The following is a 26757-nucleotide window of genomic DNA, read 5'->3' as shown; positions in this document are numbered from 1 at the left end:
AAAAGAACGTCCCTCCTTTTCTGTCGCTACGAGCTTTCTTCTATTTGCTAAGAGTCAACGTGGCGTGTTCTTGTGTGCTATGAATGCCTTTCAGCGGCGGGCTCTACCTCTTCAACAGATGACAGAGCTCGTATAAGTTGTTTGTCGCGAGCTTCTCCGGTGATTCTTCTCCCTACGGTCTCGAGAAGAGTGGTGTTTTTCCCTGTTTCTAGTTACTTCCTCACAAGATCAATTGCCACGCAGAAAGAAGGCTTTCCGTGGTGTTCTTCCCTTCTTTCTTCTTCATTCTCTAAACACGTACTTCGCGGATACCTATTCTCGGATGAGGATGGAAAGGTTCAAAGGGCGGTCTGAGGTGTCACACGTCTAGACCGTTTTCTTAATTCACCTTGCTTTCTCACTAGTCGTCTCTTGGCTTCTTCACCTCTTCTCAAAGTTCACACAGATTCCTTTCTATTCTCTTTCTCTATCTCTTCTTGTTCTCCTTCACCCCCCTTCCCTTTTTGAAGGCAAGGTGTGGTTGGCTCTTGTTGTTCTCCTTTTACTTCAGTCTTCTCTTCCTCGTTTCTACTACCCTTCAAGACACTCTTACTGAATGATCTCTCAACGGAGAGCGCGAATGCGGGAGACTTCTTTACCCAAGCGTCTCGTCTCTCCATCCAGTCTCTCTATTCTATATCCATACAGTCTCTCAAGTCAGCATCTGCCGTCGTCTTCTTCTCTTTTCATCTCCTGCCGCCTGCTTGGCTCTTGGCTGGCTGATCCCTTCTTCTCTCTTCTTTCTCTTCTCCTTCATCCACTTTATGCTTCCTTCTCTCTCATTCCTCATCATCCCCTCCCCACCCGGGTTGTCCGGCGTGTAAAAAGGAGGAAGACGGAGACAGAGAAAAACAACTCAGGTGTCTCTGTCTTCTCCTTCTTGGATCTCTATTGCATCTAGCGGCTGTCTACTTTCCCGCCCTTTCCTTCTTTCTCCTTCTTTCAGCCGTTTTCGTTTCGTTTCTTTCTTCAGAGAATTCCCAAATCATCCAGAGAAAGAGAGAATGGGGAGCGGCCAGTCAAGTCAGCAGTCATCCTCTTCTGCTTCTTCCTCTGACCCGTCTATAAGACAGGCAGCTGTTGTCTCGTCCTCTGATTCTTCTTCTACTTCTTCTACAGATAAGAATCTACCCTGTTCGAAGGACATGGTAAGTCTCATGCTGTAGGACCGCACAATACATATGTGTATATCTATCAACACATATATGTGTATGTACATCGGACGTATATATAGTCTTCCATGCAAGCAAATCCGCTGTTTGACGACAGTTGTATGTTCTCCTATGACAGCAGGCAAGCTCTTTCACTCCGTCGTTCTATTGGTCAGCCTCCATTGTATCTATGTATATTTGTTATGCCAGGTGACTAGTACATCAAAGATGATAGCAGAGAGATAAGACCGCGATACTCACGGATATGCAGGGGGTGAAGATAGTAGCTACATGCGAGAGGTCGTGAGGTAGATGGAGGTCTTTTGGTTGAGTACATCTTCAGTAGATTCTCTTGGACACGTATCTTCTTTCTTTGTTTCTTTCTTCGGCTTCACTCTTCTTTTTCTCTCCATCGCTTCTCCTCTCTTTCGTTTTCTCCTTTCCGATGTCTTTCGGTCTCTCCCTCAGGCGGAATACCTTGCATGCGTCCGCGCGTAAGTCTCTATGTTAGTCGTACACTTCAAAGCTCTATTAGCAAACCTCCTACAGCCCAAGCTATCGTAGTGCATACACATATAGATCATCTATTGCTGAACCTTGGTACAGCTTCTCTGTACATATGTCTATACGTATAGATATACGTATATATCCTATATACGCTAGACATATATACGCTCAGGCATTGTAGTCATCGGTCCAGTGTGGATATCTACATATCTAGACACGATTCTCTCACGGAATATAGACAACAGGGTCTTTGTATAGGTTGGCATAGAGGGGGTCTACTGTCTGGACTGAGGGAGGGAAGAAAGGCCTCTGCTTTTTGTAGGGGGTGTGAAAAGGAGAGCAGGGAAGTCTCCAGTCGACTTCACCCTCAAGAAGAAGGAGAACAAGAAAAGCGTTCTTGTTCTTCCTTCTTCTCGCCTTCGGGAAGAGGCAACTTTAGATGGTCGTAGGATAGACAGACCGTCTGACTAAAACCAAGAGAAAAGCAAAGTGAAGGGACGAACACGTCATCTTTCTCTCCTGGGTATGAGTGTTATTCTCCTTGTGTTTCTTTTGGGGTGTACAGACACCCGGATGGCTTGAGTGGCGCGGTTGACGAGTGCGATACCTTCCGCCAGAATTACAAGTAGGCTTCTTCTTTTCTTTCGAAACTTCCCTCGATCGTTTCTCTTCTTCTTCTTCGCCTCCCTCTTCCTTGTCTTTCTTTTCATCTGTCTCTATCTAGACCGAGAGGGACTCGAGGGCTGATAATGAGCTGAGGTGTCTCTCCCTCTCCAAACTCAGATAGATAGGAAGATGAATCAAAGATAGACAGACAGACATATTGAAGATAGATAGATATATATATGTATACTGGGTTATATTTGTCGCTTACTTTACTAGAAGGAAGATAATCATCTATACGTGAAGTTCGCTTTAACAGCGTTCGTTTGTTCCTCGGTTAGTTACGACCTTAAGAAATGACCGGAGGAATTATGAGTGTCATCATAGATAGTAGATCTCCCGTTATCTCATATGTAGACTTGGTTCGACTGCGTTCAAAGGGAGGGCGTGAGAAGTAACAGCGGCGATTCCTTCTTGCTTGCTTCAGTCTTCTTTCTCGTTCACAGCGAGGAGTTTTAAAGTTCTCTGGTTTAATATGTCATAACTTCTCGATGATGCTTTACATGTTGATCGTGTATCTGCTTTGTTTGACTGTATATATCACATACCCGATAGTCATCCTATTCTCCTGCTTTCTCTGTTTCTTATGCTTCCACCTCACGTGGATCCATATATCCTCATTTATACACCTACATATGTGAGTGCATACATATATAGCGACATAACGGAGGTATTCTCGTCTGATCTCTGGTTCTCTTTAGCCGGATGTTGATGCTCTTGGATGTCCCCTTTTTCCTTTCTCTTTTCTTCTTTCGTTTTCGTTCTTTCTTTCTTTGTTCTTATCTTTCTCTTTCTTCCTCTTTGCTGTGTGGGGCGAATGAACGCCTGTCCCTTCTCAGGGTGTGCATGGCGGCATACAAGAAGGCGAAGCAAGAGAGAGGAGGATCTTAACTGTCTCTGAGATTGACAAATACAAAGATAGATAGAGAGGGACAGAGATAGATAGCTAGATAAATAGATAGGAAGATACCCTCTGGGTGTGGGAGGGGACTCTTACTTTGGTTTCTAGTTCTACTCGCAGAGGGGTAAGGTCGATGGAAATGACTGAGATGGATCGGTCGTTTGAAAGAAGCCTTGCATCAATACACACCCCTTTCTCGACTGGTCTTTTCTTCTTCTTTCTTTCTTTTTCATCTTCTTCGTCATAATCTTTCTTACGTCGTCAAGATGATAACGTCCCTCGGCCAAGCCACGTGTCTACGTCTCCCTCCCCCCTTTCCTTCTCATCCCTTGTCTTCATCTTCATTCTCATCAGGAGAAGGAATAGGTCGAGGAGATGCTTGTTCTTCTTCTTCTTCGCCTGTCACAGATCTATCTTATTCTTCTTTAGAGAGATCTCTCCCTTTTTCTTTTTCCTATCTCTCTGTCATCCCTCCGACCTCCTTTTCTATCTCGCCGTGTCGACTGTATCTTCTCATTCTCCAGCCCTTTCGCTTACTTATCTATAGTAATCATCAGCATCGTCTTCTTCTTGCGTCGTTCACTCGACCTCCTAACACCTTTCATTTTGGTTGCCATGTCTATGCCACCTGGCAGTTCCAGGCCCCTCTCTCTATAACATCCTCATCTTCAGCTAGCTATGTGTCTTGGACGACGACATCTTCTCAAGAAAAGAACAAGAGAGAAGGAGGAGAAAGAGAAGATGAAAGAGGGGCGATAAGGTCTGAGGGGCATCCTCGCAGTTATGGAGAGACAAAGCATAAGGATGATAGAGAGAATTTCAGTCAGGTGATGACATATGGGGTGTCTCCCTTCTTCTATCGAATTCTTGTTACATGCTATCCTCAAGCTAATGTATGTGTCTATACACTCACGACAGACAAGCGATCTCGACCACATCTTCAAGCTGCTTCTTCGTCAAGGGAAGAACAAGAAGGTGATGAGAAAGAAGAGAGAGGGAGGGTTAAGGAAGATAGGTTGAATGAAGAGAAGAAGACGAGTCATCCTATAGATAAGAGAGGAAGTGCGAGGGATGAGAATCAGATAGAGAAGGCATCGAATGAAAGACATGAAAAGGAGATAAGAGAGAAAGAGAAGTCTTCATCGTCCTTGAATCGTTACGATGCCTCCTCGTCATCTTCATATAGGAGAGGTAGACAGCTTCATCTCCCCTCTTCTCCTCCTCTTTACTTTCCTTACCTTCTTGACGATACATGGTCAGATACCTCCAACGATGAGGGAGAAGAAGAAGAAGTAGGAGATAACGATGAAGACGAAGACGATGAAGACGATGAAGATAATGCCTCTATATCTTCTAAAGGAACACAGACAACCACATCTATCTCCTCATCGTCAGGTGGCCATAGTAGTACTAGTAGTAGCAGGAGTAGCGGGGGAGGAGTGGTCTCTTCGTCTCCATCGTCGGAGAATCCTTTTGGCTTAGAGAGATCAGCGGGTGGGCCTAGGACTCCTTCGACGATAGCAGCATTACGTTCTGCCCCATCGATACTTTTACAGCATCGTCCGAAATCTTTACGTCCGGTGTACATACACTTTGATGCAGTCTTAAGTTTACCTGTAAGAGGCTCAGCGTCGACATGTTCTCTCGATCACTTTCTAGTGGGATGTGCAAGACAGCCCGCTCTTCTCTTTCTTCCTCTTGATGGATTACGAACGGTTCAGGGCGTTATCTATCTCTCTGATCTTATTCCCGTCACTTGCACTCCTTCTTGTTCTTGCTCTAGACCTGTCTATAGGTCGACCACTACTCCTCCTACTCCTGTCTTGGCATCTTCTTCTTCTTTACCATGCCGTGGGGGATCGTGTGATGGTGACCATGAAGGAAAGATCGACACAGAGAGAGGAAGAAGAAGAAAAGACACGAGACTAGAAGAAGAAGGGAGTGCACAACAGACTTGCGACGGGAGAGGGACTTTCCTCACACACCGCTATGATCGTGCTGCCAATGGTGAAGAAGGCTATGACCCATTGCGGGAGAGTGGACGCCATGCAGATATATACCTAGAAAAGAATGGAGAAAAAGAAGAAAAGGAGCTTCAAGAGAAAGAAAAGATCTTCCATGAAGGTCATATCCCTCGGGATTGCACTTCTTTTCAAAGAGAAGACGAAGAGGAAAGAAAAGGAGGAGATAAAGGAGAAGGCAGGGATGTCATGAGGGGCGATTCTAGTCATAGTGGCCGGAGTTGTGATCGCCATAGTAGTACGAGTAGTGGGTGTAGTGTACATACACCTGGTGTTTCTATATGTTACTTATATTCCCCCTTAGGCCACGAGACCATCCAAGAGATTCTGGAGCATGAATTGAAGACAGAAGACGTCGTGCTTTTACCGGATTTACCCGATGACGTTCTTCGCGGAGATATCTCGAAAGCGAGAGAGGCACATCAAAATCTTCGAGAGCTACTTCGTTTTGCAAGTGACTTAAGACCATTACCCTCTAGACACATATCTTCTTCCACAGACTCACCTCGTCGGTTAGGTGTAGCTACCTCTTCTTCTTCTTCTCCCTCTTGGCATGGCTATAAGGAAGAGGAAAGGATTCGACAGCGACTGATTCACCACAGAGAAGAAACGAAGAAAAACGATAGGACAGAAGCGCCAGATAACAGAGCTGCGACTCGAGATAGTGTCTATAGAGAAGAAGATGGAAGAAAGAGAAAGGGAGAGATACCCAGTCGTACAGACGAGTGTGTGGTAAAGCCTTCTTCATCTCTTCTGAGGACTTTACATTCTCTCTTAACCTATAGGAAATCCGAATCTTGTGATGCCGCTCTCATGACGTCTACACGTTCTTCTTTATCTCCTGGTAAAGAAGATCAAGAGATTTTCGAGGGGGGTCAGCTGTCTGGCAAGCGAGAAAGAAGAGAAGAAGAAGAAGAGACAAGAGGTCTGCCGGAGTTTGCAGCTACTTTATCTGAAGGCATCTCCCAGCTTGAACTGAATGTGCGCCTTGGGTTTCTGGGCGTTGTCACGACTAGAGGTCGCTTTCTTCTTCTTAGCTGGCAGATCCCTCTTGTCGCTTCTTCTCATCATCTCCTTCAAGATGAGGTAGAAGAAAGACAAAGGAAAGAAAGAGGTAGTAGAGAGGGGGGAGAAAATCTCTCAGTTTGCTTTCATAGTCGTGGCCGCCTTCGCCCCTTCTCTCCTATAGGTATCCTTATACGTCGGGATAGCGCTGTGTGTTGTGCCCTAAATGCTGAAAGACAGATGATAGCTGTAGGCCTCGCCAATGGTCTCATCGAACTTTATGCCATAGATCTAAGTGATCAATCTTCTCCTTCTCTTTCTACTTCCTCTTGTACTTCTTCTCATCTTAATCGTCTTTCTGAGCGCAAAGAGGATGTAGACTCAGCAGCGTCTTTTCGAGGAGGAGAGAAAGCGAGTGGCGTCTCTTTCTCAATCGACATGGGGAAGGGAGAAAGAGGAACTCGTACAGAGAAGGAGGATAAAAGAGAGAATGGTTCTTGCCTCTCTTCTTCATCTTATACAAGAGAAAGAGAAGAAGATGAATTTGACCTATCATCTTCAGCACCCTCAGGAAGAGTGAAGAAGACTTCTTCTGCTTTACGTCAGTGTAGATCCTATTCCCATCAGCATGTACGGCTTTTATATACACTGGATTACTGGGGACCACGAGAAGAAGAAGAAAAGAAGAGAGATCATTCAAGCGACGTAAGAAGGGAAGAAAAAGAAGAGGAAGAAGAAGAAAGATCTTTATCTCACCGACTTCCTCATGATACGTTGCCACTCAATCACTTCCCTGCACACTACGTTAACAGCCCTCATAGAAAACAATCTCCACAGTCTCTCCAGGGAGGAAAGCTGATAGACTATGATAGAAGGGAGAGAACTTCTCCGTTGTACCCCCCTGTAGAAAGCCTGAAGTGGTCCGATGACGGCTTAGCTCTCGTAGTGAAGTGGAGCGATCGAATCGATGTGAAGAGGGTCTCATCAAGTGAGAAGGAGAATCGAATAGAAAGACAAGGACAGATAAAAAGCAGAATTCTATCTGGAAGAAGAAGGACAACTGAAGATATAGAAGAGGAATCTTGTGTTATAGATGCTCCTGCGGAAGGAGGAGGTGGAACTGTAGCTGTCTTCTCCTATACAGGTCGCTTACTTCTCTCTCCTTTCCCCCCCTCCTTTGATCCCTCATGCCATCCACCGCATGAAGAGGAAGAAGAAGAAGGTGAGAAGAACAACATACGCTCTTCACCACCCCTCTTCGAAATGAGGTCTTCCCCCTCTTCTTCCTCTTCTCCTCGAAGAGTCTATCCGACACCTTTATCTCGAGCTTCTCTTCCTTTCGGTTCTTCTTCTCTCTCCTCTTATGATCCTTCTATGAACTCTCAAGCTACAGATAAGAATACGTTTCTCTTACCACCTCCCACAGATCCGACCTTTGTCTCTTCTCAGAGTTCTCGAGAAAGAAGAGAAAGCAAAGACGTAGAAGAGGATAAGCTAGTGAGCCGTCGTGCCACCTTACAGCCCATTCCTCCTTCAGCAAGGCCTTTAACCTGTATATGGACGGGGCTTGGTCTAGGTTTGCTTGTATCTCAGGTGTCTACCGTGAAGGGAAAAGAGACATCGAGGAAGATGTTACGGGGGAAGGCAAGAGAGATGAGTCGATATGAGAAAGAAGAAGTAAGAAAAGACGATGAAGAAAGCAGGCATTCTGTTTATCGTGGTGGAGAGAGGCGAGATGGAGGAGGAGAAGAAGAAGAGAGAGACGTGTCAACAGATGGCATTAGGAAAAGAACAAGGAAGGAGGAAGAATGGGAGAAAAAGAGAAAGGAAGAGGAAGAAGAAGAAGAAAAGAAGAGGAGGTTGATGGAGAGTCTTGCTATTCCACAAGTGTTTGAAGTCCCTATCTATAGGAGTGCGTGGCTAGGTGTAGGGACAACGGCTGTTGATACTGCCGGTAGTAGAGGGGCAGCGAGTGATACAGGAGATAGGTAAGGACTCTCTGGTAAAGACATCCAAGGCACATTCATATGTAGGGAGGGACAGATAGATTACAGATACAGACAGGTAGATCAAAGATAGATAGATAGATGCTTACATGCATGTATACGTATTCACATATACAGTCTGGTACCAAAACAAGGCCTAAGCATCTACATCCCTCTTCATACATTTCTCATGATACGGAATTTCCAACTATGTGGCTTCCCATATGTGACTCCTCATCTTGATCCCCACCCCCCGCAGTCTCTCATACATCTTCACCGACAGGTTTTCTTCCTTTCCTTTTCATCTTTCCTTTCTAGCACACGCCCCTACTTTTTGGATCTGCCGTTCTCTAGCTGAGGGGGGGGGGAGTCCTGGGCTTGCGTGTAGCTCCATGAATCCTTTACGCAATGAATGGTCAGTAATCCGCTCGGTAGCGGAGCGTCTTTTATCTCTGTCTCCCGTCTCTTTCTTTCTTCATTTTTCTCATCATTGTCTTCTCAGAATCTTGATAGGGTCTTCATCCTTTCTTCACTGGGAATCGCTTCCTTATCTTCCTCCATCTTTGTCATGGTCGAAGATCTCTTATCCTCCCCCTATGTATACATCGCCTAACTGGCCTATCCGACAAGCAAGTCTATCTCCTGAGAAAGATTATCTTCTCGTGAATGGCACCCGTGGATTTGCCCTCTATTCTTTCTTGCAAAGGAAATGGAGAATGCTAGGTAACGAACAAGAAGAGAGAGAAATGCCTACAGGTTTACTGCCACAAGGATGGTATGATGCGTCGATCTTCTTTGTATGTATCAAAACATATCACCCCAATCTCTCCTCTTCTTTAGCGGCTCTCGCTGCGAGTGCACCCCTCCCTATTACCTCTCTATACCACATAGATGCAAAGATAGCTATAGGAGGAATGAAATCTTCCTCTCACGTCTTCTCTTCTAGGGGGGGCGGTCAAGAGATCAATGATCAAGAGAAGAAGAGGTATTCTATGCGTGAGGATGTTTCATTGGGAAGACAGTTAAGAAAGGAAGAAGAGAGAGATGAAGAAGGAAGAAGAGAGGGAGAGAGAAGTACTAGAGGGGGTGTTTTAGAAGAAGAGATAGAAGGAGAAGGAAAGCAAGAAAAGAGATCTATTTCTTTATCATCTTCTCCTGATAGGGAAGAGCATTTGCTTAGGAGTGACGTGTCGCTTTTTGAAAGGAGAGAAGAGACGGCCATGAGAAACACAAGAGAAAGAGAAGATGAGATATCTCTTCCATATGCTTCTCTAGAACCTCCCCCGACTAACAACGACCTCTCACATACAAGGCATACTCCTCTCTTATCGGAGATTTCTTCTTCATCTTCCTCTTTATCTTCTTCTCCACAGAAGGCAAGCAACCATATCGATCGATTGAATGGTGTCCCTTCTCCTCTTCTCTCACCTTCACCTTCTCAGCAGACGACCTTCTTACCTCCTCCGCCTTCGTCTTCTCTTTCTTCTTCATCTTCTTCTCCTGAATTTCTTCCTACATGGAAAGGAGAACGGGGAACATGTACTCTTGTTGATGTCGCTTTAGCTAGACATCTGGAAGAGACACCGCTAGCTCTTCAGCACGCCTTGCCTACAGCTGGGGTCTTTCTAGACATGCAAGAAAGACACGCCTGGGATGCTATGGCTGCGTGGAAGGATCGATTGGCTGCCTTCAAGTATGGAGAGACAGGGGGAGCAGGGGGTGGAGGGGGTGCCATGATAGGGAAGATCTTCTCATCTGGAGGCAGAAGAGGAGGAGAAAGAGAAGAGAAAGAAGAAGAAGAGAGAAGAAGAACCAGATATAAAAGCCATAGTAGTAGCTCATACGGATATGCGTTATACTTCTTTGATGTAAGAGGAAGACTCGGTCTAAATGAGTGCATAGGAGTCGTCAGACGTCTACCAGCTAGGCCGCTGCGAACGGCTTTGCTTTCATCTTCTCAACAGGAGATTGTATGGAGAGAGGAGGAGAAAGAGAACAGGAAAAGAAGGAATGAAATCTACACAGCAGGTTCTAGAAAGAAGGAAGGTTGCAGGCAAAGCATGGATGAAGGCTGGCAAGGAGATCAAGTGGATAGAGATAGACCTTCGTTTCTTCAAGGCAGGAAGAAGAAGAGATTTGCTGTGTGTAGTCTATGTGGAAGAGAGATAGAGTTAAGCGGCCACAGTGACGAAGAAGAAGACGAAGAAGAAAGAGACATGAAGAAAGAAGGAGGAGAAAGAAATCTAGAAAAGAATTGCAGAGAAGAAGAGTCTAAGAATAAGAAGAGAGAAGAAAGACAGAGATCAGGATATCTACATGAAAAGGTAGAAGGTGTCCATGAGAGAGATGTTATATGTGAGATTTGCCAGAGAGCTTCGTTGAAGGAGAGAATAAGATGGTGGATGCCTAGCACTTCTCCTACCTCATCTTCTCCTCCTCCTCTCTTCGTCTCTCCTTCTCATTCTCTTTCAGGTGTGATGTCTCGTCAGACTTCAACAGCCTCTCCCTGTCTCTATCATTCTTCCCAATCCATAGACACAAGACAGCCTCTCCTAGCTGTCTATGATGCACACTACCTCATCACAGCTTATCAGCTTCGATCTCCTTCGCCAGCAGCAGGGCTCTATATCTCTTCTTCTGCTTCTTCATCCTCTTCGCATTCCTCTTCTTCGGCTTCTTTCCTTGGCGGGAGTGGCGGTCGTTCTACTTTAGAAGGAGAAGGAAATGCCTTTCTGAAAGGTGTCCCTCGAATTCTGATCTATGATGTGCATGCACTATGGCAAGTCGACGTCTCTCATTGCTGGATCGATCATCCTCTACAGCTCCGTTTCTGTGGCTCTCCCTTTCTCTTTCTTGTTCTCCACGCAACGGGCCAAGTGACGGCACTCCGTCTCTATGAGAAGAGGCGGAGCATGACTAAGAAGAAGATCGACACAAGAGGAAGAGGAGAAGGAGGAAGAAGAGAAGACCTCCAAGAGAGGAAGGATGATGAGATGATGCTGAGGGATAGAACAAGAGATAAGAAAGATACATTAGATTCTTCTTCTCCTTCTGTTTCTTTCACTACTCATCCTCCTAGTGCTCTCAATCCTAATGTGATTGCGCAGAAGACGGCCATAAGAAAAAGTCTCCGAAATACACAAGAAGAAGAAGAAAACATCGTGAAGTCTTCTCTCAGCCACGCGAACGGAGGGGGCTCGTCTGCTATGAATCTCATGGCGGGGGCGTCTTATAATAGGGTAAGCAAGGGGTCACACAAAGTCAGGTGGACTGAAGAAGAAGAAAAAGAGAGAAAGGAAGAAAATGAAGGAAAGAAGATGAAGCAACTTGAAAGCATTCATAAGGATACAGCAAAGCCGACTTCTTCTTCTTTCTTTTCCATGTTTTCTATGCCATCTTTCTTCTCCTCTTCTTCAGGTTCATCAGCCTCTTCATCTTCTTCTTCTACTCCTCGCGATTCTTCTTTTTCTTTGACTTCTCTTCATCTCATACCGCAGCTAGCTGTGGAGCAGAGCGCATGCATTGCGTGGGGCGTCACATCTGTATGGCTAGACACGACAGCTCAACTTCCCAGTTTCGCTCCTCTCCCGTCTCCTTCTCTCTTCGTTCTTCCTGGCAGAGAAGGTCAAGAAGATTCATCTCTTAATCTAGGAGAAGAGGAAGAAGAATGGATGAGAGAGAGAGAAAGAGAAGGATCAGTGGGAGAGACAGATGAAGAACGAGACGGGCGATGTAGGGATCATGAAGAAGAAGAAGGTATACGTAGGAGCTTCTCTTCTTCTTCTTCCTGTCCTTCATGTACGATTGGATATGTCATGTGGAAACGAAGAAGAAGAATGAGAAGAAGGAAACTAGCGCTTGTAGGTATGATAAGGAAAACAGGCCGAGGAGGTATTCCATCACCGTCTTTTTCATGCAATGCTTCGTCTCCTTCTCTGCTGCCGAAGTCTCTATCTTCTTCTCATCGTCTTTATCTTGCTTCAACTCAAGGACCTAGTGAGATACCAAGCTCTTCTTCTTCTCGTCTCTCTCCTTCTTCTCTCGCTTCTTCTGTCTCCACAAAAGGTAAGACAGTACCAGGAGGAGAACAAGAAGAGAAGATGAAGAAGAACGACAAGGAGATGGATCGCTATGGACTTCTACAGAAAACAGGGATTGAAGAAGGAGAGAAACAAGAAGAGAAGACATATGAGGTCAAGAGGAGAGAAGATCTCCTGCATGAATCTTCTTCGAAACATGTAGGCCATCTTGCGAATAGTCTCAATAACTCCAAGATCTCCCCACCTTCTTCATCTTTCCGTTCTTTTTCTTCTTCTTCTTCTCAGCCTCGCCATCGTGAGACCAGGGTTAACGGGGAATTTCCTTCTCTCACTCATCCTCCTTACAGTCCAAATCTTCCTTCTTCTTGTTCTCCTCCCCCTCATATTGTTGTATCTCATTCTCTTCCTTTACTAGCGTCATCTCCTTCTCCAAGTCAGGTTTCTTCTTCTTCTTCTCCGCTTCTTTCTTCTTGTTCCTCTCAAGACGGGCTTCTTTCACAGGGCGAAGCTTCTTCTTCTTCTTATCCTTCTTCTCCTCGTTCAGCTCTCTCTCTTCCAGCCCTTTCAACAGAGAAAGTCACAGGGACTTCTCTCTTTCCGACAGCACGGTCTACTTCTACCTCTATCACCACAACGACGATGAGAGCTCGTGAAAGGATAGCGAAGAATAGCAGCGGTGCTTTATTCTTGTCATCTTCTTCCTCGCCTTCTTTTTCTTCTAAAACAAGCCGGTCTCTTGCATCTTCCTCAAAAGCTTCCTTTGTATCTCTCACTGTTCTTCCTTCTTCATACGAAAGAAATCCATCTCTCGATCTCACAGGACACTTCTCACCTCCTAAGAAGAACCCAAGGTCAGTCGCTTCTTCTTCTTCTTCTCTCCCTCTTGAACGTACAGCATCCTCCCCTCCTGGAGACTCTTCTCTGAAGATGAGGCCTCTTCTTGATCAACCGCATCAGCAGTCTCATTCTTCTCTATCTACCGCTAAGCAGGGGAGAGAAAGAGAAAAAAGAAGAGAAGAAGAAGAAGAAGGAGAACAGCAAGGCAACCGTTTTACATTCTCTTATGCCCCTTCTCATCTTCCAGGGTTTCTTCATCTTCATTCGAAAACGATAAGAAAAGCAGCTCGAGAAGGAAGGAGGAATCGCTCTCATAACGCGATACTTCCTTTCTCTCGCCATCATCTTTTCTTCAACGAGAAAGATCTCCACAGTCAGGGAAAGGGTTCTCTCCAAGACCGACCCTCTTCAAAGAATCTTCATCCAAGTGCTTCTTCGTCTGGGAAGAGAGACCTTTACGAGATACATACTCCGCGATCGAGCTCGCCTCTTGGTGTGGCGAAGTTACTTTCAAAGAAAGGAGGGGATGAAAGATGTCGAAAAGAAGCGAGAGAAGACGAAGAAGAAGACAGACTTCTGTTCTCGGGTACTCAGAATGGGAGAGAAAGAGAAGACGGTTCAGAAAGGGGAGAGGAAGAGGAAGAAAAAAGAGAGAGAGAAGGAGAAGGAAGAAATGTCTTGAGACGTTCCATGAGTGGCAGTGTATGCGAAACGTGGGGAAGAACAAGAAAAGATTCCTTCTTCTGTCTGGCTGATCGAAAAGGAAGAGAAAGAGGAAGAGGCGAGGGAGGTGTCTATACACCTGTCGCCATGTCAGATCTAGGGTGAGTTACATAGGGTGGGAGAGATAGCTTTTTACCCATGCAGGGCTACATTCAAATGTATACAGAATATCTCTCTCGGTGGTTATCTCATATCTAAGTGGCTCTGTGGGCAGTAGATACTGTACGACTTAGACGTAGTCCATCTCTCAGGGACACTCTTAGACAGACAGACAGATAGACAGGTAGATAGATAGATAAATGAATCTCTAGTGTAGGCACACACCATAGAGACATATGCGTTATGTATATCTCCTTTTCTTCTGCTCTTTATTTCAGTGATGTATTAAGGGAAGAAGAACTCTTTCTCTTCCCCATTCATCTCTGTATGAAGAAGGCTATCATCTTGCTTTCTCTTTGTGTCTCTCATTCTTCTTAGATACCTCTGAACATATTCATGTCTCCATAACGAGCCCTTTCTCCTCTACACCCTAAGGTCATCTGACTGGAGGTGATACAGTCTCTCCTCTCATAGGCCCGATCTACACACGTATACACATGCATGCAAGCTGTGTGGTACTATCGCCCCCCCCCCCTCTCATAGCCTTCTTCATAACCACCTCGTGTCGGGGGTCTTATCATCCGCTGAAGATCACATGGTAAAGAAATCCCTCTTCAGTCTCTTCTAAGCTCCCGCGTATCTCTCTCTTCATCTCTCTATCTCTATCTATCTCTCTATCTATCTCTGCCTATTTCTCTATCTGTCTCGGTATCTCTGTCGATCTCTCTCTGTAGAGTGGGGAGCTTCGAAGCAGGAAGAAAGGCTTCTCGTTGGTCGACTGGGGAAAGAGCGTGCTCTGCATCAGGCCTCGCCTTTACCATTTCCTTTCTCCCTTTTCATTCATTATGCTATCTCTTCTTTCTTGCTTCTGTCCATCAAGAACTTCCTTACCTCTTCTCTCGGTTGCTCTCCCCTCTTTCTCTCTCTCTTTTCTTCTTGTTCTTCTTTGACTTCTTCATCTTGTCGTCTCTTCCTGTCTCTCTTTGTCTGTCTGTCTGTCTCTCTCTCTGGTGTCTCTCACTTTCCAGCTTTGCTTCAACGCAGAGCCGCCCTGATCTCGAAGAGGAAGAAGATGAAGAAGAAGAGAGCTTGCTAGGAAAGACAGCTTTGAGTAGTCAGGATGACTCTTTCTATGGAGGCCTAGGAGATCACTTAAGATGCCCCTTCACACCTCTGCCTTCACATCCTTTACCTCTATGGAAGAGTCACCACAAAAGGAAAGGCAAAATGAAAGAAAAGACACCTCATGCTACCTCTCGATGTGAGAAGAAGGAGGGAAAAGAAGAAGAAGAAAGAGAAGGGGAACAGGAAGAAAGAGACAGAGAAGAAGCGATGCTGAAAGAAGGAAGACGAGCAAGAGAGAAGGCTGTCGTAGAGAAAGAAAAGGAGGAGGAGAAGAACAACAGGGAAGGAGATAACGAGGTGAAGAAGGGAGAATTTTCTCTGCGGTTAACGCTATCTAGAGTAAGTCCAGTGAAAAGAGAGGAAGAAGGTAGGCCGACATCTATCTCAAGAGGGTTCAAGAAGGGAGCGGAAAACGAAGATAGCAGAGAGACAGATAGGGTTCATGAAAGAAGCAGAGAAGGAGTAAGAGGAGAAAGGAAGAAGAAGAAGGAAATTGAAGAAAAGAAAGACAGAAAGAATGAACAAGAAGAAGAAGACAGACAGAGAGGAGGAAGAATACAAGGGAGACAGGGAGGAGTATCTGCGGAAGGACTATCAGATGAAAGTGACAGTGTGAAGACTTCGAGAGAGAAGAGAGAGAAACAACAGATAGAGGAGGAGAAGAAGAAAGAAGAAAAAGGACAGAAGAGAGAAAGAGATGAAGGTAGCGATCATGGAATGTTCTTGCAGTGTACTCGGGATACGAGCATGAGAGAAGAGAAGTCGAAGAGGAAGGAGAAGAAGAGAGAAGAAGAAGAAGGAGATCCCTTCTTTCTATCTAGGCGAGGAACACGTCATGAAGGTAAGAGTGAAAGGGTAAGGGGAGATCTCTTTTCTTTTCTTCTTTTCTTGTCTAGCATGCATCTTCTCTGTTTTATTCTTACCAAACCAGATAAAAGACAGACATGCGAGAATCTCTCCTTTACACTCTTTCTTTCTCTCTTTCTTTCTCCCTTTCTTTCTTTAGTTTCTTCTCTTTCTCCTCTCCTTTTCTCTTTCTTTCTCTCACGGGAATCGAGTGTACTGCACATCTTCATCGAAGCTGTCTTTCTTCACTCGCTCTTCTTTAGAGGTTCAACTCGTAGATAGCCTCTCCAATTCTGTTTCTTTCTTTCTCTTCATGAGGAGAGTGAAGAATAGAGACTGCTGTCATCTCAGTGCTTTTCCTGCTTTTCTTCTTCGCCCTCTCCTCTGGTACCCCTGTCTCGGCGGGTATCAGATGTCTCTTCTACGTCTACAGGGAGAAAGAGAGGCTTTACGATACTCAGTCACTATTGCATAAATCGCTACAGAGGCAGAGAGAGAAAGTAGACGTACGTAGAGGGATGTATCTCTCCAGATGAAGGCAGCAGGCTCTTCGTTGTCCATCGTTCTTCTCGCACAAATGAGGAATTCTTCCTTCTCTCTCTATCCACGTTCACTTACAAGGATCTCCTATCTCTTGGCGCTACTTCCTCAAACGCCAGTCACCTCTCTCTTTCCACCTTTCTCTTTCTGAGATATGTATGGGTTTATATGTGCATACACCTGTTTGTATACACATGCATGTATGTATACGTATGTGCAAATGTATATGTCTGTATGTCTATGCATGCGGATGTCTTGAGGAGGGAGATGAGCGAGCGGTGAGAGCGGTAAGGTGTCCCTATCTCTGGAGCTGTTTGTGATTGAAGAGAAATAAACTGCATTTGTTTATCTTCTTTTCTTTTCACGTTTTTCTTTTCATATTTGCTTGTGTTCTCTTGATATTCTCTCCTGTTCTTTCTTTCATTCTTTCTTTGGGAGAGAATCTCACAGTTGATGGAGGGGAGATCGCCTTCATCCTTTTCTTTTCTTTCTCTTCTTGTTCTTCTTCTCTCAGGTGGAGATGACTCCGCATGCTGTTGCCTTGGAGGGGTGTATGTCTGGCTTCAAGATACAGATGGTCTTTCTCTTCTTTCTTTCTCTTTTCACCTTCATCCCTCTCCTTTTTCTTTCTCTTCTCGACCGAGACTTCAAAAGAAGCTTTTCTCTTCTTCTCCTCCTTCGTATTCTCGTCTTCTCTCACCTTCTCGAAAGAAAACTATGAGCGTGGGTGTCGTTCGTGAAGAGGTGGATGCGAGAAGGGCAGAGAGAGGAAGAGGGAGAGATCAAGAAGAAAAAGAAAAAGAGAAGGAGGAAAGAGAAGGAAAAGGAGGAGGAGGAGACGTGGATAAAGAAGAAAGAGAAAGTTTTGACGAGAGTCGTGTTGCCTCACCATCTTGTTCTTTTGTGTCATCTGTTCTCTACCATGAGGAGTCGATAGATGTAGTCTGTCGGTCGATTCCTCTCCTTCTTCCTATAGAGCAGAGACCTCAGCCTCTACACATCGCTGGGATCTATGCGGCGGTAAGGAGGCAAGGACGCAGAAAAAGAAAATAGAGACATTCGACTAGAGCTATATCTCTTCCCTGCCCCTTTGTATTCTCGCTCTTTCTCGATCTGAAAAGTTCACATCTAAGAAGTACATGCAACTGTTTTCGTATATCTAGATGTATACATATAGATATGTCGGTGTATAGATCTCTATCTCTGTAGATACACATACGTAGAGAGAGAGATAGAGAGAGAGACGGAGTGTTTTGCATTTCTTATCCGTGCGTGAATGTGTCTTACACTCTCTCCTTTCTTCAGACTGTCTTATCTAATTCACTCAGATATCTATAGATAGAGATAGATGTGCATGGAGGTTCTGAATCTGTCTATGTAGGTCCACTGATGTATCTCTATCTGCTGATATAGAACACACATGGGGGGTGCATGGCATCTCCCCTCTTCGCTGCAGATACCTACATAGATGTGTATATCTCGAGACTTTCTGTATCGATAGAGATACGTAGAAGAGATCTCAATGAATCTTGCCATAGCCATTTCGATCCCACCCTCGCCCCTCATACGGGCGTCTGTTTGATCGCTTTCTCGCCTCTTCTTTTCTTTCTCCTCGTTCTATAGGTATACACACGTCTCGTTGCATATATACATATGGATACACACGTCTATCTGTCTAGGTATACACACGGATCTACATAGGCATTTCATCGTTGTTGTATTCGAAGCTACATCCACACACCTTTTATCTATATGTATAGCTACGTCTACGTAGAGAGGATTTCCTTTGAAGGCCTAGTCTTTTCCCCTGCATGCAGTTTTCTCTTTTTCTTTCTTTCTCTCTCTTCTCTTTCTATTCTCTTGCGGGAGAGAAGATTCCTCTCTCAGCAGACTCACTCCTCTCTCATAGATGATACTCCATTATTGCACCTTTGCTATAGTCTACTCTATTTCTTCCTCTTCTTCATAATTCACAATCCTTTCTTTCTCTTCCTCTCTTTTTCTTTGCTTTGTTTAGCTTGGAGTCGTAGTCGCATGCTCGCCAACGCGAGGCATCTTATCTTCTTCTTCTTTCCCTTCTTCGTCCTCTCCAGCAGTTTCTGATGGAACTTCTTCTTCATCTTCTTCGCAGCGTCAAGGTACCCTTTCTTCAAGAATCTCTCCTCCTTGTATGGATCTCCGACTTCAACTCCAGCCTTGTCTTCATCCTCTTATAAGGCGTCTCTTTACTTATGCTGCTTCCTCGTCTTCCCTTTTCTCTTCATCTTCTTCTCTCTCTATGGTGAGATCTCACGCTTCGAGTAATCCTCTTCATTCTCTCTTTCATTCTTCTTCATCTTCTTCCTCGCCTTCTCTCCGCCAAAGATGTTCGTCAGCTCAGTGTGCTATGGCATGCAACGCCATAGAGCTTCTCTTCTATCATCTACGTACCTCTCCTTTCTTTACACATCTGATCGAGCTCTCTCTCTTCGAGATCTTCAATCAGATTCTTCCTCATTTCTCGCGCGAAATGCAAAAGGCTCTAGAGTATCGGAAACAACTCAGAAAGTCTTTCTTTTCTTCATCTGCATCTTCTTCTGAGAAGGGTCGTTTGCTTTCTCGAAAAGATAAGGATAAGAAGAATCTTGACCCGGCTTCCGATACTTCTACGAGACGAACAAGAACAACACATTCCAAGGGTCAAGATCTCACCTTCCTAAGTCCACTTTCTTCTTCATTGATAGACATCTCTTCTTCTTCATCTTCTTCTCCTTCCTTGATACACATCTCTTCCTCTTCTTCTTCGTCTTGTCACTCTCTTCCTCTGTCCTTCTCACTACCTAATCTTATAGAGAGGACTTCAAGCGAAAGAGATGAAAAGCCGTTGCTGCTAAAGAAAGAAGAAGAAGGACATGGAGATGCCCAAGTGTATGATTTGCAGCAGCAAGGAAACAACTCGATCCCTATGTGTCAAGAAAGAAGAGAAGACGGAGAGACAACGGAAGAGAGAAGTGGGGTGAAGAAAGGTGCTTCTAAGAAATCGTCTTTTTTCTTTAGAAAGAAAAGTGAGAGAGGAAGTCTCTCATCTTTCTTACCTCAGATCTCTCCTCTTCGTCAGCATGCATTTCATCCTGCAGAGCATCATTATAACGATCCTCGTGAGATATCTCGACCTCTCCATATGCCTACGCCTCCATCTCTCCTCCTAGATGAACTCTATTACCATGAAAGGGAGAGAGTTGTCTATCAAAGAATTCTGAAAGGGGATGAAGGATATATTTTAACCTTACCTCAGACGAATCTTCATTCATCTTCCTCTTCTTTCTCTTTCTCTTCGTCTTCTTCTTCTCCTTGTCTTCATATGATGAATAGAATTCAACCGAAGACTCATGCATTCTCAGAGATCGACAACGTATTCAGCTCGAACAGAGAAGAAAGGAAAGACGTCTTCTTATCTTCTTCTCTTTCTTCTTCTCCTTCTGAACGACGACCTCCTCCTCCTCCTCTTATGGAGATACCGTCTCAAGTAAAGAGAGATGAAAAGAACATAGGGAGATATGTTGTAAGAGAAAAAGGAAACGAAGAAGAAGAAAGAAGACAAGGTAATGAAGAAGAAGAAAAGAAGAGAAGAAAGAGAAGCGAAGGAGATGGATATGAATTCCACCTGTTGAAAGATAAGGACATGAAGAGAGCCTTGATCTTTTTATCGATACCCAATTTTCTCGGTAAAGAATCTTTTCCTTTCTGTCCTACTCATGATCTTCGAGAAGATTCCAGAAGTCTCTTCTTCTTCTCCGAAAGAAGAAGAAAAGAAATCTCAGAGGGGCATTCTGTCTCTCCTTCGGGACAACAGCTGGTCTCTTCTCTTCATGCTGTTCAGATGGCTTTGGCATCTTTACCTGGAGGTCTATCTCTGTATCTTCTTCTTCGTGTATTGCTTGTGAGATATCCATCGATCTTACGTAAAGTGATAGCTTCATGTATAAGAAAGACAGAGCCTTTAAGAGCGCCTCTGATCTTCTTTCCTCTCTTGGGTCTCTCACCCCGTCAATTCTTTCAAGAGGCCTTAGATCACAACTTCCTTCATACAGCATCTCTCTATCTTGTCGTTCTCCAGAACATCGAAGGGCCGCTGAGAGTGCGACAGTATCGAGCTTTACCTCTCTTGAAAGCTGCTCTTGACCTAGGCATCTTCGATCTAGCGAAGAAACTGATACGGTTCATCTTAACTCTAATAGCTGGGTATCGAGGAAGAAGAGAAGGAGAAAGAGCTAAAGGCAAAGACGAAGAAGAAGAAGATCAACGGAAGCTTCATATTGTAGGCGAGGACGTTCAAGAGAAAACAGGAGGTGTCGAAAGAGAAAGACGAGGAGAAGGAGGACGAAAATCTTCTTTCTGCTCGTCTGGCCCCGTCATTCAGTTACCATGGAGTGACGGAGCCCTTCCACGGCTTTGGTCTCCCCAGGTATGGAGGCGAGGAGAAAAGAAGAAGAAGGAGAGAAAGAAGAAAGATGATGTAAAAGAAGAAACGAGAGGAGAAGTCTCAGTGAAGGGAAGAAAGAGGGGACAAGAAGAAGAAGAAAAGGAGAAGAGAGAACCTTCGCAAAGACGACAGGATAGGAGGTGGAGGGGGGGGGGAGAACAAGAGAGAAGGTGTAGGTCAATGGAAGGAAGTGATGAAGAAGAGTTGCTATCTCTTGAAGAAGAGAAGGATGACTTGGGGATAACAGAAAGAGAGAATATGTCTTTCTCCCCTGACGAGATTCGTTCATGGTTGACTATTGAAGGAGAGGAAGAAGAAGAATACGACGAAGAGCAGGTAAGTAAAAGTGAGATTCTTGAGCTGTATCGACAGCTAGAAGAGATCATAGCGGAGTCTGTTTTCTCTTCTTTCAGACATCTTCAGTGGCTCCGTCTCTTTCACCTCACGGCCACCTTGGCTCTTGATCTTCCTACCTGGCTACTTCCCTTTCATATGGAGCTCCAGCAACTCTTTCATCTCGAAGAACGGACATCTCCAAATCTCTCACCTCAGGAGATCATCTCTTCTTCTCTCTCTCCCTCTTCTTCTCCTCCACCTCTTGTGATAAAACCCTTGGCGTTTGAGAAGATTCTTCGTTCCTTTGCTTCTCAGCTACTGTTAGGGGGTGACGATGAGGTATATACTTTCTTTTCTCCTCTCGCTTGGAAGAAAAATCTCTCTCTCTTTCTCTCTTCCCCCCCTTTAATCGACTCTGTAGACGGGAGATCTTCTTCTCATGACATGTCCGGAAGAAAATCTCAAGCCATGGTCCACGAGGCATCTCCTCTCTCGCCTTCTTCTCTACCTCTCTCAACTTTTGTCACCCTTCCACCTTCTTCGTCTCCTCTTTCTTCTTCTTCTTCAGCATGTAAGAAGATAGCAGCTATTCCTTTTCCTTCTTCGATCTCTCCTCTCCGACCTGAGTGTCTCCTTCTCACCTTTCGTTCCTCTTTCACACAGAATCTTCTTGTTAACGATCTTCTCTTCATTGATCTTCCTATCATTCTATCCCTCTCGTCTTCCTCATCTTCTTCACAGAAGAAGGCAACCAGTGAAAGGGCCCTAGCCCATGCAACAAGAGGCTTTATGAAGGGCGGCGAAGGCAACGGAGAGGATAAGACTCAGAGGGCTTACAGTAACAGAGAAGGGACACCACCGCACACTCCACCCAAGTCGATGATGGTCGACAACCGATACTTGGAGAACAGTGGAGGCGTCATTCACCATCACGGCACGCAAAAAGCAGGAGAAAGTCAGAGAGGGGGAGAGAGAGGCATCGCTTTGAATGAGTCTTCTCTCTTTCAAACCCCTCCATTTGTGTTACTTGAAAGGGAGAAAGAGTTCGGAAAGAAAGATCATCAGTTCATCTTGAATGCGGTGAAAGAAAACATAGGAAAGTTTCTCCTATCTATCTTCTTAAGAATGGATCTCCCGATACCTGTCTTAGCTCTTCTTACAGGAAGCAAAGATGCTTGGGGTGTACAGACAGCACTCATTGCATGTCCTGAATTGCTCTATCAGATCTTAGAGACAAGAGAGGAGAAGATACATCACCATGGTGTTCAAGCTTCTTGTATAGAAAAACACGAAAAAGAAGAAGAAATGAAAAAGAAGATGGAGACGGAGACGGACCAGACAGACCGGCATCTTAAGGAAGAGGAACTAGGACAAGGAACCTTCTCATCAGAGTGTCAGGAAGAAGAAGTCACAACAGAACTTCCTAGTCATAGAAGTAAAGAAAGAAGAAGACGATTTAGGTGGGAAGAGGGTCTACCTCCTCGTGTAGAGCTGTGGCTATACTTACAAGCAGAAGCAGCTCTGATAAGATTAAGATACGCAGAGCATGAAATGAGACAGCAGGCAATGACGCGATGAAGGAAGAAGAACACAACCTCGAAGAGAAGGAAGAACACAGGCGGGGGGTCTTATAAGCGGATGGCTCTACTCCTATACGAAAGAAAGAAAGAAAGACTTGTTGGAGAGGCGTATGTCTTCGTGTGATATTATCTCTGCTCTATGTGTAAGTGTCTCCTCTGTCGTGTGTATCTATCTCATCGCGGAGACCTTCATTGGGTCTGTCATGACGATAGCCACCGAGACTCTTTTCATTACCTGAAGTTGTTTTGCTCTTGTTCTTTCCCCATGCATGAAGACAGCTAGCTATCATAGAAGAATGTCTTAAGATTTCCCTTCCTTGAAAGATCCGAGCTTGGAAGAATAAGAAGAAGAGACGAACCCGTGCTGCACCCTAACTAAAAGGCCTTCGGTTGGTCTACAGGGGGGAAGGCTGACTCCTGAAGCTAAGCTCCTTGACATAGTAGATGAAGATGAACATCGATGCCTCTCTATCATCTTCAAAGTATCGATATATTCCTCTCCAAAGGTGTATGTACGGTTTGAGTGCTATATCATTGTATCCTGTCACTTGGAAGCTCTGCCTTCCTTAGCTTCATGTTGTTCAGCTCTTACTCCCTATCAGAGATACTCACCCGCTCTCTGTGTCTTAGTGTATCTATCTATCTACGCTTTTTTGGTAGCTAGTACTCGCGCGTCACCTCACTCAGTAGACAGACCTCCTCGTCTTTTCAGTGAAAGATCTACTTCAGCAAACAATCGCGCGAAGGTGGGAACCAAGGGAAGGCGGGCCCCTCTCTTAGCTTGAACTGAGATGCCATACAAACTCGAACCATTCACCTACCTGTCGACGGACTAGATGAATGACACAGACAGGAGAGATCCTATCTATCTTAACAGGTGGACGTCTCTCTCTGTATCTCTCTCTCTCTGAAGATTCTTCTTTGACAGTCCTGATTCTTACCGACCCATGCGAAGAAGGAAGAAATCTCTCTCTGTCTCTTCATACAGTCCATGTTTGGAGGAAGACTAACTAAGTAACGTCTTTCTCTTAAATTGCTGGAAACGTCTGGGTGCCCATCTCCTCTTCACTAGAATGTATGCTTGAGACTCTGAAGAGGAATAATCGAGGTCTATTCAGCGAGTGTTTTCCTCTCATTGATGAAGAACAAGAGAAGAAAGAAATGACTCTCTTTCTCAAAGCAAATCCACCCGAACACAAGAAAAATCCGAGACTTCTTTTGATATCGACATAATAGCAGGTAAAATATACAGATGACGACAGATAAGAAGCAGATACATCGTAATACTCCCCCGATGATAACCTCTCCTCTTCCTTTTTACGAGACTCCGGAAGCATCTCCATGCCACCATCCTCGCGCATGTGTAAGAATGCTAGTGTATACCTCATTCATGGACATCCGGAGAAAGTCTTTGCACGTCCTACGCATAACCTACTCGCATAGACGTACAGACAGCTCGGCGCTTTCGTCGATATCTTCGCCTTTGTTCGTAACTCAAAGCGGAAAGTACCAAGAAGTCTTTTGCCAGTGGGGAAAGGGGGGGCCTTCCTCAGTAAGCCATGTGAATCTAGATGAATCAGAGAGAAGTTTATCTCTGATCATGTAGGCCAAGAAGGAAAAAGAAAAGAGAAAAACTTTCACCTTTCAACAAGAAAGCCTTGTTCCTTTCTTCTTATCGGCAGTCACACCCCACCCTTCATAAGAGAAAGAGAAGAGAAGAGAGATCTTTCTTCTCTCCTCGAACATAGAGCCACATTCCCTACAACTAACTACGACGACTGCATTCCACCTCCTTGACAATCTTCTCTAAAAGAGAAAAAGAAAAAAAGAAACATCCATCTTCTTTTGAAAAAGAAGGTGGGAAAGAATGGGGAAGACAAAGAAAGAGAGACTGGAGAAAGAAAAGAAATAAGGACCACGAGGCGGGGTATATACACCAGACACACAACACCTCACCCATACTATCACATGGCACATCTCTAGACATAAAGATCTATGCAAACAGAAAGACAGAGCGGATCTATCTGTCCCTCTTTGATCTGTTTGTCTACATATCTATTCATGTATCTATCTATGTGGATTAGCAACGTACAGGTGTATATCGCCTCCTGCCTCTCCGTCACGTGTGCTGTCTTCGCCTCCTAGAAACAGCTACTTTCCGTCTCTCTTCTTCTTCTTCACCGTAGAGATATATAGACAGATCTTTGCATTCACCTCAAGAGATCCTTCGTGATCAGAGAGATGATCTGCGTCTAGTCACCTTCCACGCAGGCGACTCCTCACACCCCACTCAGTCCTTTCACCTACTTGCCTAGGTAGATAGATAGAACTAGATAGATGGATAGAGAGATAGATATCTCCATATATATACCTATGAAGATTTATACATGGGTCCATCTGTACACCTATGTATTCCGATGTAGTCATCTCATTGTCCCCGTCTAGGAGGAGAGAACACATCTTCTGGAGAGAGTTAAAGAAGAAAAGATGAATGAACTGAGAAGACTTTGAAGGAAAGAAGAAGGGAAGAGATGCCATGCATGTCCCTCCTGCCAACTCCAGAGGGTAGATAGGCCACCCGCAAAGAAGGAGATGTGAATGAGAAGGGATGGCCCGAGACTGAGTGCATGTAGCTAGCTCTCTTTCTTTGTGTCTCTTTTTTCCTCTGCGTTTTCGACATGCATCTTTCTCTCTCCATCCAGAATCTCATGGAAAACCTTCTCATCTTCATCATGAAATGGACGGCTTTTTCACCTGTCCAAAGATCTCTCTAAGATCAAGGGACTAGGAAGCGAAGAAGATGCGTCAAGGTATCGCACCAAGCTTGCTAGCTCTTCGTGATAGATGGGAACATCCCTCTCTACACTTCATTCTTTCCTTCTCTTCTTCCTCCTCGCGCTTCTACAGCAACTTGTTTCAGGCGTAGGTATATCATATATGAAAGAGAGAGAGAGAAAAGGAAGAGAATCAGGCTGAGAAGAAGCGTGTAGAAATCTTCTATCTACAAGAAGACAGAAAGAAAAGACATGAGATGTTTGATCTTGGGGGGGGGGTTGAAGGGCGCTCTCCCGTCCCTCCTTCCATAGTGGTATCTTGCTTTCTACGCGAGCCTCTTGGTATAGCTGTGTGGACGGCTTCCGGCCATTGCGGGAATTTGAATCGATCTACAATAAGACTTCTCTCTAAAAGGAATGAAAGCGAGAGGAGAAGAAGACAGACACGATCAGCGAGGGAGACACAAGAGGTGTAGCAGAAATGGAAGGGACTCCCCTAAGCATAAAGGAGGAAGCAGCGTCCGTCATCAATCATCCTTTCCCTCTGCTGTCTACCTTTTCTTCTTCTTGATCTCCCTCTGTAACGTGGATTAATATCCCACACTCTCCTTCTCGCCTTTCTCCATCGTCACCTGAATGTACCTATGTGTGTGTACATACACCCGGACATCCGACGTATCCATCTTCACTTGGCAGAGAGACGACAACTCTCTTTCTTTCTCATCTCCCTGACTAAATAAAGCTCATTCCTCCTCTTCCTATTCTCCCCTCTCTCTCGATGTTATTCAGATTCCATGAGAGAAAAAAAGCCCAGACCAAAACACGTTCACCACCTTCTTCTCTTTCTCTTTCTTCTTCTCTTTCTCTCTCAAGTCATCTGCATTAACACATCATCAGCTCCTTTCCTCACCCTTATTCTCGCTCTTCTTGGTCCTCTTTAGATTCCCTCTTCATCTTCGTTCTTCTCTATCTCCAGAAGAACGATACCCTTATTCTTCTCCGCTACATGCACGACAGCATCTCTCCACCATCTCGTCTCTCTCTCCACCTCCTCCTCCTTTAGGCGCTGCCTAACTCTACGGGTCAGACATAAAAATCCTATCCATCCCTTCAGAAAGAAAGA

At 44.9% G+C, this 26757-nt stretch overlaps 2 protein-coding genes across 2 annotated transcripts in view; one reads left to right on the top strand and one right to left on the bottom strand.

Annotated features, from left to right (window-relative positions):
- The first annotated feature begins 36 nt into the window (after positions 1-36).
- On the top strand, positions 37-23475 carry CSUI_003571 (ric1 protein). Its single transcript, XM_068063767.1, has 8 exons — positions 37-1187; positions 1659-1684; positions 2263-2322; positions 3200-8275; positions 8775-13973; positions 15000-15937; positions 16997-17502; positions 18500-23475. Exons 4-8 carry the CDS (start codon positions 3528-3530, stop codon positions 22856-22858), a joined length of 15750 nt encoding a protein of 5249 aa, XP_067924258.1. The 5' UTR covers positions 37-1187; positions 1659-1684; positions 2263-2322; positions 3200-3527; the 3' UTR covers positions 22859-23475.
- Positions 23476-23954: 479 nt separating this feature from the next.
- The window catches only part of CSUI_003570 (uncharacterized protein), a 3384-nt gene continuing 581 nt past the window's right edge, over positions 23955-26757 (bottom strand). Inside the window, exon 1 of the mRNA XM_068063766.1 lies at positions 23955-26757. This exon is cut by the window's right edge and continues 581 nt beyond it. The gene's annotated coding sequence lies outside the window, so the exon portion shown is untranslated.

Source organism: Cystoisospora suis (assembly GCF_002600585.1).
Source record: "Cystoisospora suis strain Wien I chromosome Unknown contig_1622, whole genome shotgun sequence".
NCBI lineage: Eukaryota > Apicomplexa > Conoidasida > Eucoccidiorida > Sarcocystidae > Cystoisospora > Cystoisospora suis.
This window is presented reverse-complemented; position numbering and strand designations above follow the sequence as displayed.

Coding starts and splice junctions, on each gene's coding strand:
- CSUI_003571 (XM_068063767.1), top strand. CDS start 3,528: ATGATAACGTCCCTCGGCCAAGCCACGTGTCTACGTCTCCCTCCCCCC. Junction 13,974..14,999: donor GTCGCCATGTCAGATCTAGG/GTGAGTTACATA, acceptor CTCACTTTCCAG/CTTTGCTTCAACGCAGAGCC. Junction 15,938..16,996: donor GCGAGGAACACGTCATGAAG/GTAAGAGTGAAA, acceptor TTCTTCTCTCAG/GTGGAGATGACTCCGCATGC.